We start from the raw sequence: 13,822 nt of genomic DNA on the forward strand, positions 1-13,822 counted from the left end.
ATCACTCAATCCCAAGATCCAATAAAGGCGAGTTAATACTTAGAATTCAAAGGAACCCGATAATATCCTAGAAACTGTGGGCTACGCGTCGCCCCAAATAATAATTGGGGGAATGAAATAATCCAGATCAAAGATTTTCTTTAATTACAAGTTCTTCATTTAGCGGGCGCGACTTATCACTTAAGAGGCGATTCCCTCAAAAGAGCTGTGGATTAATTAGAGAAAGATAAAATTTGTGAAATAGCCGGAGGCTTGCGAGTGCTCCCAACAGATAAGGAACCCGATGAGGAGTAATGGATCTATTAGCGGACAGGCCTCCGGTGCCCTCCTTGCCCCCTTTTTGTTAGCGCGAAAAATCACCCAATCGTCCTTATGAATCTACCCTGCTCACTTTTTCGCCCCCGAATAATTTGTTTGTATAAAACATTTGATTCGATCAACTGCTTTAGATTCTCATTCGTGGATCCAAGGGTGTTTAATGTTTATCCCGAAAATTGAGCACTGATTGGGCCCGCGTAAAATGAGTGCCGAAGACCCATTAAATTATCTCCCGGTTTGACTGATTTATTTATTTTTTTAAGTACGCATTAAACACGACGGGAATTTCGTGCCATCACTTACCTAACAAGTTTATTGTTGGCGCGACGGTTAATTTAAATTGATGTTATTAATTTATCGCATGTTTAAATACCGTAGTATATCGAGTGCACTCGATAAAGTGCTTAAGGGCTATTAATTATGCCCTGAATATTATACATTACTTGGCATTCGTTAGTTCATCTACGTAGAAGTACTCAACTTAATAGACTTAAATAGAATTTGGGCATTGGGTTTAATGTTAAAAAAGGTGGCTTATAATAAAATTTGAGGTTCGTTTGAGCAATAAAGGTTTACGAATCCTGAATTCAAGACCATAAGTAGTAATTAAAATTAACTAACTAAGGACTAATTTACTTACCAGATTTGAATGTAATTTCGCTAATTAGTATCCATTCATGCTGGAACTTGAGTTTTATCATAATGTGTTTAGCCGTTCGGTTCTGTAGGTCAATATGAATGACGCGTGCATGCTCTGACACGCGGTCTTGCTTGGGCTCGTAAGATATGTAGTCTTCTTGCCAACGCTCTCCTTCGAGCGAGAAGTATACTTCAGCTTCTTTGAAGAGCTACAATAGTAAAAAATATGTTACTAAAGTCCCTACAAAAAACAAAAAAAAATTGCAAACGGTAGAAATAGTGAAATACCTGAACGTCTTTAGTAAACATATTGTTAGTGTGAATATCGATGTGGTGGAAGAGTCTTGTATCAGTAAAGTTGAATGTCAATTCGACCTCGTCTTCTAATAACATTGTCTTATTCCATCCGACCCAGCGAGTTCCTAAAAAGCATACAACATTATTGTAACTATGAAACTAGGTGAACTACCCAAAGAATTCACTAGAACAGTCAATATTACCTCTAGTATCTACAGGGTCAGGCAATTCAAAATCGTTCGGTCCTAACAGAGAATCGGTCATCTGTCCGAGACCGTCTGACAGTCTTCCATCTCTCAGAACGCCGTCGTATGCCATGTCTTCGAACTTGGCGCCTCCGGTCATGGCCTGCATGTCGCCTCCTCTAGGCGCGGAGTAGGCCACTAAAGCTTCTGTAGAAATATTGACAAGTAAATACACCGCCTTTGGCGGCTACGCACAGCAAATGATCAGTCGCCACAGCAATCTCGCCAGGCAAGGGTCCCAGGACGTCGCAAGCGTGATGTGATGAGGGTATACATACGTTTCCACCGGCATCCGTAGAGCTCCACCCGCATGCACGCCGTTCTGGGGTGGGCAGCGTAGGGGAAGAACCGCACCTTGGACGCTATGAAAGGAGCTTCCAGGGTTGTCTTCTTAGCTGTATATGTGTTCACGTTTCCAGGTATCAACTGAAACAAAGCAAATTATGTAAAATGACGAAAAAGATCAACATCTAATAATCAGTTTCAAAAAGCAATTGCCTTTTGGAAATCTTAAAGGAATGATCTACACACCGAGGTGAATCTACAAATCTCATCTACTGTTTATTAATCTTGGTATTCTATAAGATTATCTTCGCTAAATAATAATTTCTATCATTATAATGTATTAATATATGTTATAAAAGAAATAACAAGTCAAGTTCTGAAAATAATAGGTATCGTTTTCAGCATTTTCCTTAGAGATGCCAAAAAATAATAGGATTCGTTTGCCTGAGGCTCTTACGGCTAATTAATTTCGCATACGCACGTACTCGTATATGAAATTGAATTTGCAAATTAAATGTAATCAAGGGTTTTTCGGAGTTGTAATTTTGCGGGAAATGTATTGACTGTCGGCGGGGTAAGGTTTCCGACTCCGACGCTCCGGGACCAATTCCATGTAAGCGGAGACTTCGCAAACCGAACTCGCAAACTTTCGTCAGATCTACGTACGCAATGGAAAAGTTTGTTGCTACAAACTCGTTTAGTCTTAATTACTGATTGAATTAACACGTTTAAAGTAATAGTTCGAATTGCGTCCGAAGTTTGTGTAGATGGAGTTATCCTATTGCGCTCTAATTTAATGTTGCCCAAATTGTTTCAGGGTATGAAGCTTACATTTTAATGGTTTTCAGAAACTTGCCCTGCTAACTTAATTGCTGTGTTTACACGCAAATATGCCAATTTCGTAGAGATTTTTCCAGGCACTCTATTCAGCAAAATAATGTAAATTGGTATTTAAGATTTAAAATTAAACTTGTAAAATAGTGTCTCCTGGGAAAAAAGAAGGTTATAGAACTTTAAATGGGTGTTTTGACTTTTTCAAAGTTAAGATTTTTTAGAGGACGAAAAGTATCATTAAGTTTATAAGATTACCTTTTCAACCGTTTAGATATTGAAGCTCAGATAATCCGAAATCTTTATAAAGCATTTTACAATGACACAGATTACAGACTAAATGAATTATTGGTATAAGTATTTTCTACTTAAAATTCTTTGAATTTTTCTCAGAAAACTTAGATTGCAAAAACAAATTAAGTAATAAAAATAATCTTCATAACAATATCTAGGTCCTTCTAAATGCAATAGAAAATCAAGTTGGTATTTTGGCTGAATGTAATATTGTTTTTTATTTGTTGCGCTGTCATGATTCTAACTTTAAACATAGGTACTTAACTACTTACATACCTACCTAGGTACGAGATGGGTACGAGTCATGGAGGTACTTGTATCTATTTCACATACAAACATTCAATGTGTCTAAATTGAATAGGACGCTGAATAAACTATGGGTTTCGAACCATGCGGGTTTGAATATCTCCCGTGTTTGTTGACAAAACACCTCGAATAAAAATGTATCTAATACTTAAAAATTGGTAATTGATTTCAAACTATTTTCGATAGTTTAGGCAGACCTAGTTTAGGATGATCAGATAGAAAATCAACCTACCATTAATATCTATCCTGTTTATCCTAACAATGTATATTTCCATTCATGATTTTTCCAAGAAGATCATATTACTAGTAAGTATAATTTCATTTATTTCTACAAATACAAATACCCTAAAATGATTCTCGCTTTCACTTCCAAAAAAACTTAGCAATAATGAAGTTCTGAAAAGTACTCACTCTGCTTCCATTGAAATCTTTATATTTGACCCAGCGGTTGAGCGCCGAGCGCCAGTACTCAACCAGGTAGCTCTCGACGAATTCGACGCCCACTGAGTTGGCGAAGCGACCCTGGGACTCAGTAGCTGTGATGAGGTACTCGTCGCGAAGGTCGATCTCCAGGAACTGTCGGCTTCGGGGGGAGATCAACCCATTGGGGCACCACGCCCCGCCGCGAATCTCCGTCCTGATCCTGTTGGAGGGGACGTTAAGGTAATGATTAAAATGGACACGCAACTAAGTTTGTAATAACCAATGGCTACAATGAAAGACAACAAAATTGCGCACTACTAACTGAACCACAAATTCAACTCGGATTAAACTCTGATTAATTGCTCAACTTACAAAATGTAAGCACAAAACCAAAATGCTCAAATTGATAGAACACGTTACACAAACCCGTGTACATTTTTAATCGCAACATCTGAGCCTAATCTTTTGGTTAGCACAGCGAAATTAATCGGGTAGGTAATTAAAAACAAATAGACGGGAAGATTACCCGGCACACGTCCTAAAACTAATTCATTTCCTTTCGGATGAGAGGCTGAGTCAATTAGACTCGTTCAGCTCGTCTGTAGTTACGCAGAAGACATGCTTGAGCATAACCAAATAAAATTAGCGTAGTATAGTCGGCGCGATGTTTCGGGCTCCGTTTGTCAACACCCGGGCTCCTGGCCGTTCCATTTGACTATCTCCCGGCGATCTCATCAGTAGGTGCGCCGAGAACAAAGCGCGCTAAACGCTGTATTAACGTGGCATTTGCCAAATCGCCTCTGACCCTATGTAAAGTGGCTCAGTTGATAAGGCTGGCACATCCATCCGTACTTACATCTTGTTATCTTTGGGAGTCAACCCCCGAAAGGCTTTTGTAGGATCACGGCCGCACCGAATTCATATGAAAATTTAATTTTCTGTTAGTGAATTTCTCAAACGGGATGAGTTTGCGCTATTGTCTCGCGCAGCTTATGCGGGCTTAAGGCCGAATGTGAGACCCTCTGTTAATTGTTTGAGCTAAGTATGAGCATTTTGCGGTTGTGGGATTCGCAATTATTGTAACAACTTGGCCGTATCATAGCAGTTTATTGTTGTTTAACAATGGCGGCGAATAAGCATATTGTATCGGTTCAGAGCGGCGCTATTTGTTCCGCAATGATTTATCCGCGAGTGTCTGTTGTATTATTTTAACGGCCACAAAGCGAAATATTGGGGAGAACTGCAAACAATGTAATGAACTTCTGATGTTTTGGATCGCTTTCAACATTATTCTACGTTATTTGTTTTATTATCCAGTGTGTTATGGCGTTAAACTTGTTTACAAAACAATATATGAAGTAAGTTTGATTGTCCAGTTCCAATATTGGGCAGTGTTATGTATTTATTTCTGGTCATTTTGTACGTTCCTATAATTCCTGAGTTTGTGTAAGTACAATATTAGGCGCATTTTATTTACGGCCATCATTACTTCTACTTAAGTTGCGTGCCTTTATTATTGTGTTTACTATCGCTCCAGCAACATTGTGTACTAGGATAACAGAATAAAATAATGTGGTTGCCGGGAGCATAGGTTACTACGGTATCCTCGGGGATATTTGGGAGCGAATTTTCTTGGAAGTAATGTATAGGCTATAGTGAAGTAATGAGGTTAAATATTCGGTCTTTAGCTATGAAATAGCCGATCTTTTCTGCAGTATTCACGAGTTTACAATTTTCTCCAGTTCGTTTTTAAGAGATTTCTTTTTTTTGTTCCTTTATTCTTCTATCTATCCTAAGACTCATTTCACACGAAATTTAGATTTGCATAGAGTTAATTATTTCTATAAAAAATAAGATAACCTTTAACACAAAACTACGTTGGAGTACTTTGTTTTTGTCTATTAACCATAAATAGATATACCTATAAGTACTTACTAATAATTAATGCACCTTATTTCAAATTGGCAATGTGAGCGCTTTGGATCTATTTGTAATTTCACTTGCATTTAAAGTAAATAATGCCCATTTTCACCATCAATCCCTAATTTTTAAGTGACCTCCATGGTAACACAACAGAAATTTTGTTTTCCTAGGGGTCACTTAAAAATTAGGGGTGAAAACGGGCATAAACCTATTAAAGCGATTTAACGTAAACGTAAACCTACTAACACCAAAAATATATTTCTGTATTGTAATATTGTCACACATGTTCTGATAAATAAAAATATCTTTATCTTATCTTTATCATTAACGATGAGCTTACCTTGAGCTTAGTGGCGAGACGCTCTGGTCGTAGCTGGAGCTAGATGAGAGGGACTCGTTGGATATCATCCCATTCTCCATGCCAAGAGGCACTTCACAGCTGCCCACGTCAGCTGGAGACAAAAATATCCAGGTAAGTAAGGTTAAAAATCACACTAATCTACATAAAAGGGATTTTTTTTATCGTGAAATTGGGTTTTAATTTGTATTGTCTCTTGTTTAAATTACAGTTTTTTTGTTATTTTTACGTGCATTTTGATATATTTTATTTTTATTTTATTTTTCTTTATTCAGAAAACCACAGCTCTTTATAATAATAATACAAAATAATACAATATAGTTTTGTTTTCTTCGTCCATGTCATAGTTATGTTAATAAATTGATAAATATTCTTTCTTTTTTATCTATTTTAACTCGTGATAACCTTTGGCTTTAAAAAAGCTTCTCCCCTTTATTTGAAGAACACACTAATAAAAACTGTTGTTACGCAGTTGGGGTAGTGTTTGCTTTAAATATTTTTGATACATCGACGGGATGTTTCCTATTTAACGCAAACATGAAAAATACATATTTGTTCAATGCTATTGAAGCGATGTTTGTGTAATTCAATTAAAAATATCGGCTCGGAGGCAATTAAATATTGCTTTTGTGAAACCGTTGTTGAAACTACCTAAACTATCTTTATGTCATCGAAAAATAACAAGAACCGCAAATTATTATATTTCCCAAGAAATTGATAAGCTTCTATAGGATTTTAAACGGGAGATAAGTATAGTGTAATATTTTACGCCCTCATTTTCGAAAATTACAGCATTTAAAAAATAATAATAATGAGGATCATTTCGATTTTTAGCTGTGAATGCAGATTTATAGGGCTAAGAAATCCTTAATACACAGTGCAAAAATTTTTGTTCTACGACAAAAATTGACGAAGTTATGGCCAAATTACTAAAAAAGTTCACTGACCGCCCGGCGCGGGGACGATGACGTCANCATCTTTCTTATGTCTTAAAGATTAACGTAGATATTAGTTTTATTGAATTTTCTACAACAGTACTGATCCTCATTCAATATCCTTGGACATTTTACACTACGCTTCTAGTCCCAAACTAAGCAAAGCTTGTATGGGTACTAGACAACGGATATAAACATACTTAAATACTTTTTTTTTTGTAAATATTAAACATAGTAACACTGGTAACACTCAGACCCATCACAGAAATTTAAATTCATCATTTCAGTTTTTGCCCGGCCGGGAATCGAACCACGCGAATCGAGAGGTCGCGCTCTCGGCATAGTAGTCCGTTCCGAACCACTACACTACGACATTTAGCTATACTCACTTAATTTGAGGGTTCTGTGTTTGGTTCTCAGGTAGATTTTTTCTTTTAGGTTACTCGTGGCTCATACCTCAATTCTTACAAGAATAAATATTAATAACATAAGATGTGAGGAGATCTATTTAGATACTACCTAAATAGATAATAATAATTTCATTAACGCGTTAAGGTAGCTATCACAACAGAACTTTTATTGTGTATCACCCGTGTGAGTTACGCAGTATTGTTTTCCTTTAATTAGCCGATGTGTCGATCCCTGGCGCCCTTGTAAGTGGCAGGAAAAACTGTACGGATAGTAAACATTCCTTGTAATGTGTATTTTGGTGTTTCATTAGAAGGGCCGGCTACGTGCCCTTTCCGTGGCTCGATTGATCCCTTCAGTTGCTGTTGGTTTGAGTTTTATTTGGTAATTAGTGACTGATTAACTACAATTTGTATGGGTATGGGTGGTGTTGAAACTATTTCCAATCAAACGGGCTGATCGCTTGGATCCTACTCTAAATGAAATACCTAGGAGAGTGAAATTTTAATTGAAAAGAGCGACGTAATTTGATTTTGTAGTTTTATTCCTACGAATATAAAGTTAAAGTTTAGTTTTTAATGAACCATCCAATAGTATTTTAGTAGTTAGTAGTCCAGTCATTTGTTAGTTTTACCTGGAATGTTTTCCGGGAGTAATAAAAATTGGTATTTTATAGATTTCGATGTGCTTTTCACGAATTTCATAAAGCCATTATTTTGTACCAAATGACTGGACTATTTCTACTTTGAGGCCATAATATACCGGCCATAATAATACTATGAAGTCGAAGTCGTTACAAATATTTCTGTACAAAAGCTTCAGAAGCGTTCGAGCAGCAACCTTCACAAAACACGGCGCCAAAGTAAAGAAAAATAATACAAATACAAGTCTTAATTTCCATTATCATTATGTAAGTTGGTTCGTGCCTGTGGCGGAGTTGCAAATCATACATTTTCCTTAATGTACTTACGGAGCCGCGGCGCGTAGGTGCCGGGGGGCTGGGTCCGAGGGGCGTCGTAGGACAAGAGCCCCAAAATTTTTGTTTATTTTCCTGCTTTTAATAAAATGAAAATACAATACACGATGCTGGTGAGGCACAAAGGGAAAAATTCAAATTCGGTTCTGCGTGCGGTATTATTTTAACATATGTATGTTTATTTTTTCGTTACCTACGCCTCCTTTTGTGTGTAATCGTATTTCGAGCTTCTTGCGTAAAGGTAGAAATGTTATTTATCTGCATTAGGTATTTGTTCGGCGAGCATGCTCGGGTTGCCCTTAAACTTGCTATCTCATTTTCTTTGATGTTTATTTTTATTTGTGTCGGATTTTGTATGTTTAATAGCGTTGTTTGGGGTCCAGATTGAAAGAGGATAACGGTTTTATGATATTATGCAAAGCTGACAACAAAAGTGATACAGTGAGAGCAAATCTTTCAAACATCACGTAGGTTTAAAGATACACTCGCACTCAACCTAAAAAGGATTTTCTTTCTTTATTTAGATGTAGGTATAGAGGGCGTAGGATGCGACGCTGCTTTTAATGTACCGTACTTAGTATGTTTACCTCATTATTATTCGGGTAACTGTAAATTGAATTTCCGGAAAAGAGCATTTAGAGGATTTTTTCCGTCATAGTTCGTTGTACATACTTCATAAAAGTACGAGTTTTGAGACAACATTGCCAGTTGCGTGACAAACATAACAATGTCATTCATTTCTCGAGAATTTGTGATGTCTCAAAGCATTGCTTTCCTTTGACATAATAATGGAAAGAATGTTTCCTGATACATCCTTTCGCCGACAATGTAATGTTGGGTATGAATAATTTGGAACAGCTAACATCCATATCCTGACGGTTTTATTCGTATATTAGCGTTGGTTTATATTACGACTGCCGTTGTTTTTTAAATCATAAATTATTTTATACAGTCAAACTGATGCAACGTTCTCTTTTTAATAATGCTGTAAAGATATTAAAGGTATTTCTTCTAGTTTATTTCTTACTTTTTTAGAAGAGTAAAAACGTTCACATCTAAATTCCTCGATAGCTTTTATATCGACAAATTTTCCAGCTACTTCATTACGCTTCTACGTGTTACATCTGTTTGCTTCATTGAGACATAGCAACCGAATTTCCTCACGATGTTTCGCGTCTCAATTACACCCGGTATACACGGTTTCTATCGTTAAATTAATTCCAACAAGGCCGATAGTAGTTTGTGATGTAAACCCGGCTTTGCCCGTGAGGGATGCGGGGCTAATCCACAGCACCGCCACGACGCGTGATAAATTACAGGGAACAAATTACGTGCGAGAAACGAAAAACAAACAATTTATTAAGAAGACAAATTAGCAAACGACCGATGTCGCTCGGTTTTAATTATAACATGCTAATACTCGTGCGACACGACGTGTGCACCTGCGGAGGCTCGCTGCGGTTCCAATTCGTCGGCTTTAGTGTTTTATTAATTGTTCTGGTTGCTCGTGTAAGTAACGAGTTAGTAGCATTACTCTGACTGTGAGCTGAGTTCTTTTGTTTTGTTTTCATTAAATAGGGAATATGCATCGATTTCAAAAGTTAATAATTTATGTATAAGTAAATAAACACTTTATTTAAATCATAGAATTTCTGAATAACTACTTAATTTTGAAATCGGACTGAAAACAAAAAAGTTACAAGTGTTTCAACTTTGTATGGAAATAGCTGAGCATGACGTCAAAAATAAACGTCACCTGCCCATAATAACTTGTATGGGACTCTGTGCGACACTGCGTGTCGTTCTAACATGACCAATGACGTCATGAGATCTCTAACGTCTATATCTTAGGTGTCTTTTGAAATTTTTGTTAAAGACTTGATAATGCCTAGGCTACTGAAATGTGAGAAATAAAAAACCTTGCATATTTCTTATTCTTGACGTGTAATGTTTCGTACCTACTTATGACTATGAAAGTACGAGTACGAATGAGTAGCAAAAGTTTAACTGTGGCTGTCGTTATTCTTTCTTTTGTTTTATTTATAAATCAATTTAAGACTCAAACCACGATATAGATAGTATTACCGTGCTCGTACGTTCTCAATGATTCGGTAATGACAAAATAGGTTTACTTACTGTGCCGAGTCTATTTAATAATTTTAGATAGCGTTTAATTAAGGAAAGCGATAATTTTGCACGAAGATTAGAATCTGTAAAATGAACTATTTGTAACGTATATGACATAATAGTTACTCTATTTTTTAAATATAAAATACTAAAAGCATTTAAATTTTCAAGGAACACTTTTAAAAGCACTAGGTGCTGGCGGTTCTACAATAAAGCTCCATAATATTTTAATTTAGCGTCAATCTACCCGCATGTCGAAGTACTTATTCTTCACTTTAATATGCATTTTCCGCACAGAACCCACCATAATAAAACCATCACGAATGTTATTTTAGAGCACATATTATTAAACGAGTAACGCGAGGATTATAACATAATTAAAACTTTTACACGCTGTAAAGGGGAACGTAAAATGGAAATCCTAAAAATATTTAATTATAAGTACGTGATGAAACATTGTTTCAAATAGAAACTTCACCGACGAGTTTCAACAATGGAAATTCACTAACAGAGTATAAAACCAATTTCCCTTCAAAACGACCTGTCTACACGTCTCTTGGATCTAAGGAATTTACTCGAGAAAATAATCTGAATTGTTATACCATTTAAACGCAGCAATCAAAAGCAAATCTAGTGGAGAATTAACTCTAATTTGCAGCCATCCCCCGGGGAGAGCTAAACTTGCTACCTCATTACATTAATTGCCAGAAGCAAAGGAGAATAACTATTAAAAATTCATCGTTTTCGGCCTTGTTCTTAGTTCGCTGGGATAGCATTATTAATATTTAATTCTGTTGAGACGCAACGTCTAATGTTGTAATTTAAAATTCTTACGAAACTTAATATTTGAGCGGGGCAGGCCCCCAAGGATTCTAGCCTACCCGAAAAAATGTGTGGATGTGTATAATTCGCAGTTATTTGCGTTACAAGTGTTGGTTTGTACGGGTCAGCTGGGAAGCGTGCTGTACCGGAGCGGCGATGGAGAGTGGGGTTGGCGGAATTTTTGCGTCGACCAGCTTCGGGCCGTGTGCCGAGGTGCGGGATAGACTTGCACGCTCAGTGGTACATAAATTTTCCGACGGTACCGCATAGGAACCGCAGTAGCTAGAACGACCTCCGTGCCTCGTACGTGTTGCGCTGCCAAATAAAATGTTGAACGAACCTTGCGTTTAACATTAGTTTCTCCTTTTGGAAGCCACACGTGACATGTCATACCATCCTCATACAATTTATTGCAAAGCTACATTTTATGTGGGTAGTTTTCTTAAATGTTTTGCTTTGGATTGGAGTGTAATTGATTGGTAATTTACTAGGTGTTCCGCATTGCTGAGAATGTGGATAATTAAGATTAAAGGCACTGGATAGAGCTTGCTAAGTGATTTTACTAGAGTCATTTGTAAGTCTGGTGAGGGGCGTGCGGTGCATACAGGCAATTACAATTGTCTAATTAGTAAACGATGTCCTGCTATAATATGTATGTATAATAAAGATTAGGTAGTAGGTAGTTTGAAAGTAACCACACGCCTGTGATCTCAGTTGCTACACACAATCGGAAGGAAGTTCAGTTAGTTCTTCGTATTGTGTTTATTGTGAATCAACAAAAGGCTAAAGAAAAACTTACAATAACTTCAACAATACAAACAAAACGGCGTTTTAGCCATTTCAGTAAAGGATTCGGGAACTTTAAATTAATAAAAGTGCAAAGCAAAGTGGAACTATTAATAACCGTGCCTAGGTGCCAGTGGGAAGTATAAACCGTTGGATCTAGATATAAATAATTCATGCCGGAATTAAAGAACTTTTCCTCCTTAACGAGAGAGTTTAATGAAAGTGTTTGCGATAGAAATTTATCAAATTAGGAAGTGTCATCTTAATTTTTCGCTTTGAGAGTCAGTTGGCTGACATTGGGTGAGGAATTGTATCATTTGCTGAACCAGTTTAATCTTCAAACTCATTTTAATGAGGGAATGGCTAACTATTTTTAGAAAGGGTTTTGTGTTCTACTTTATTTTAAGCTTATTAACTTCAAAGAAAGGAGAAGGTTCTCAATTCGACTGTTTGTGTTTAATACATAATTGTAACTTCATATTATGGCAGGTATACAAGCTCATCTACACTATACCATAAAGAGGAAAGAGCTGATTGCTTATTTGTTTGTATTTAATAAGCTCCGAAATTTTTAACTATTAGAATATACAATAATTTTGTTGAATATAGGTGGTACGAAGTTCGCCGAGTTAGCTAGTCACTGATATCCCTGTAACGTATTTTAAGGGTTAATAGCCAACATGTTCTGTCTATGGAACTTAAAGTGTATGCACGTCGCGCAATCATGTACGCTTGTAGTGGCTAGAACAGCAGGGCTGCCAATCAGCACTTACATGCTACCGGGGTCGGAAAACACAAGTCAATTTAGATTTTGAAACGTCAAGTGTCAAAAATTGGAAACGGTAATAGCCCCCCTCCCCCTCCCCTTGACATTAATTTCTGTGTTTTCCAGACGTAGAAAAAATCGGAACCAGCGATCCGGTATTGACTGGTTCACTGTAGGACATACTTACTTCTTACAAGCTGTCAAAACCCTGTCTATATTATAGTTTGTTTCGGAATATCAACGTTTGACGTCAATTGTTTTTTAAATAGAAAATCGAATACTTACAGAAAACAAATGAAAATCGGCCTGCTTTTTATGCACAGCGTCGTTTTTATTTTAGGGGTATTCATTTAGATTTTCAATTTTGATTTGAGATTTATCCTGCTCTGAAAAGAATGGTAATTCAGAGTGGAGTATATCTCATGAGATATTGATATTAATTAAAGCACACTGAAGGTTATTTTCTTTAGGTACTTTCTTAATACAACTCATTATAAAATCTTATTAGCAGTAACCGCACAGTTTATGACTTGCCAAATATAACATTCTAATGTTATATGTATACTACAGACTCATAAAATGCGAGCTTGAATTTTATGTTCGTGTTGCAATGCGAAATTCTGTTCTGTAACTATGTGCAGTAATAAAAGTAAACTTGCACTAGCAAAAGTCGGTGTGAAAACAGATATTTGCTTCGTAACTAAGCTTATTTCAAGGTTTATTCCCTGTCAAGATGATAATGGTTGCTAAGCAATAGATAATTAGGAAGAGATGGAGTGGGTGGTGAAAAACATCTTTAATAGTANGAGAAGCAATAAAACATTGTAAAAGAATTCAATTTGTCGCTCGACAGCCATTCAATGCTTTATTTTCCTTCTTAATAATAGATTATGTTATGTATCCTTTATCCTTATAATACAAAACTTACCGTTTTGTAAAAACCTTAGTTTATCGTTGAGTGCGCTGTCTTTAACAATCGCAGCCCCCATGATGACGTCAGAGTGTCCATTCATGTATTTTGTCAATGAGTACATCACTATATCTGCGCCAAATTCCAGCGGTCTTTGCAGGTAGCATGTCAAG

General features: G+C 36.6%; 1 protein-coding gene across 1 annotated transcript in view; it reads right to left on the minus strand.

Annotated features, from left to right (window-relative positions):
- The window catches only part of LOC114365023 (discoidin domain-containing receptor 2), a 105,482-nt gene that overhangs the window by 69,845 nt on the left and 21,815 nt on the right, over positions 1-13,822 (minus strand). Inside the window, exons 2-7 of the mRNA XM_028321444.1 lie at positions 5,902-6,013; positions 3,627-3,858; positions 1,778-1,925; positions 1,458-1,646; positions 1,246-1,379; positions 959-1,166 (exon numbers count right to left, since the gene is read on the minus strand). Coding sequence (XP_028177245.1) covers positions 959-1,166; positions 1,246-1,379; positions 1,458-1,646; positions 1,778-1,925; positions 3,627-3,858; positions 5,902-6,013 — 1,023 coding nt within the window. The remainder of the gene's footprint in view (positions 1-958; positions 1,167-1,245; positions 1,380-1,457; positions 1,647-1,777; positions 1,926-3,626; positions 3,859-5,901; positions 6,014-13,822) is intronic.

The sequence above is a fragment of the Ostrinia furnacalis genome, unplaced genomic scaffold, assembly GCF_004193835.3.
Source record: "Ostrinia furnacalis isolate ACB-3 unplaced genomic scaffold, ASM419383v2 OfSCF7532, whole genome shotgun sequence".
NCBI lineage: Eukaryota > Metazoa > Arthropoda > Insecta > Lepidoptera > Crambidae > Ostrinia > Ostrinia furnacalis.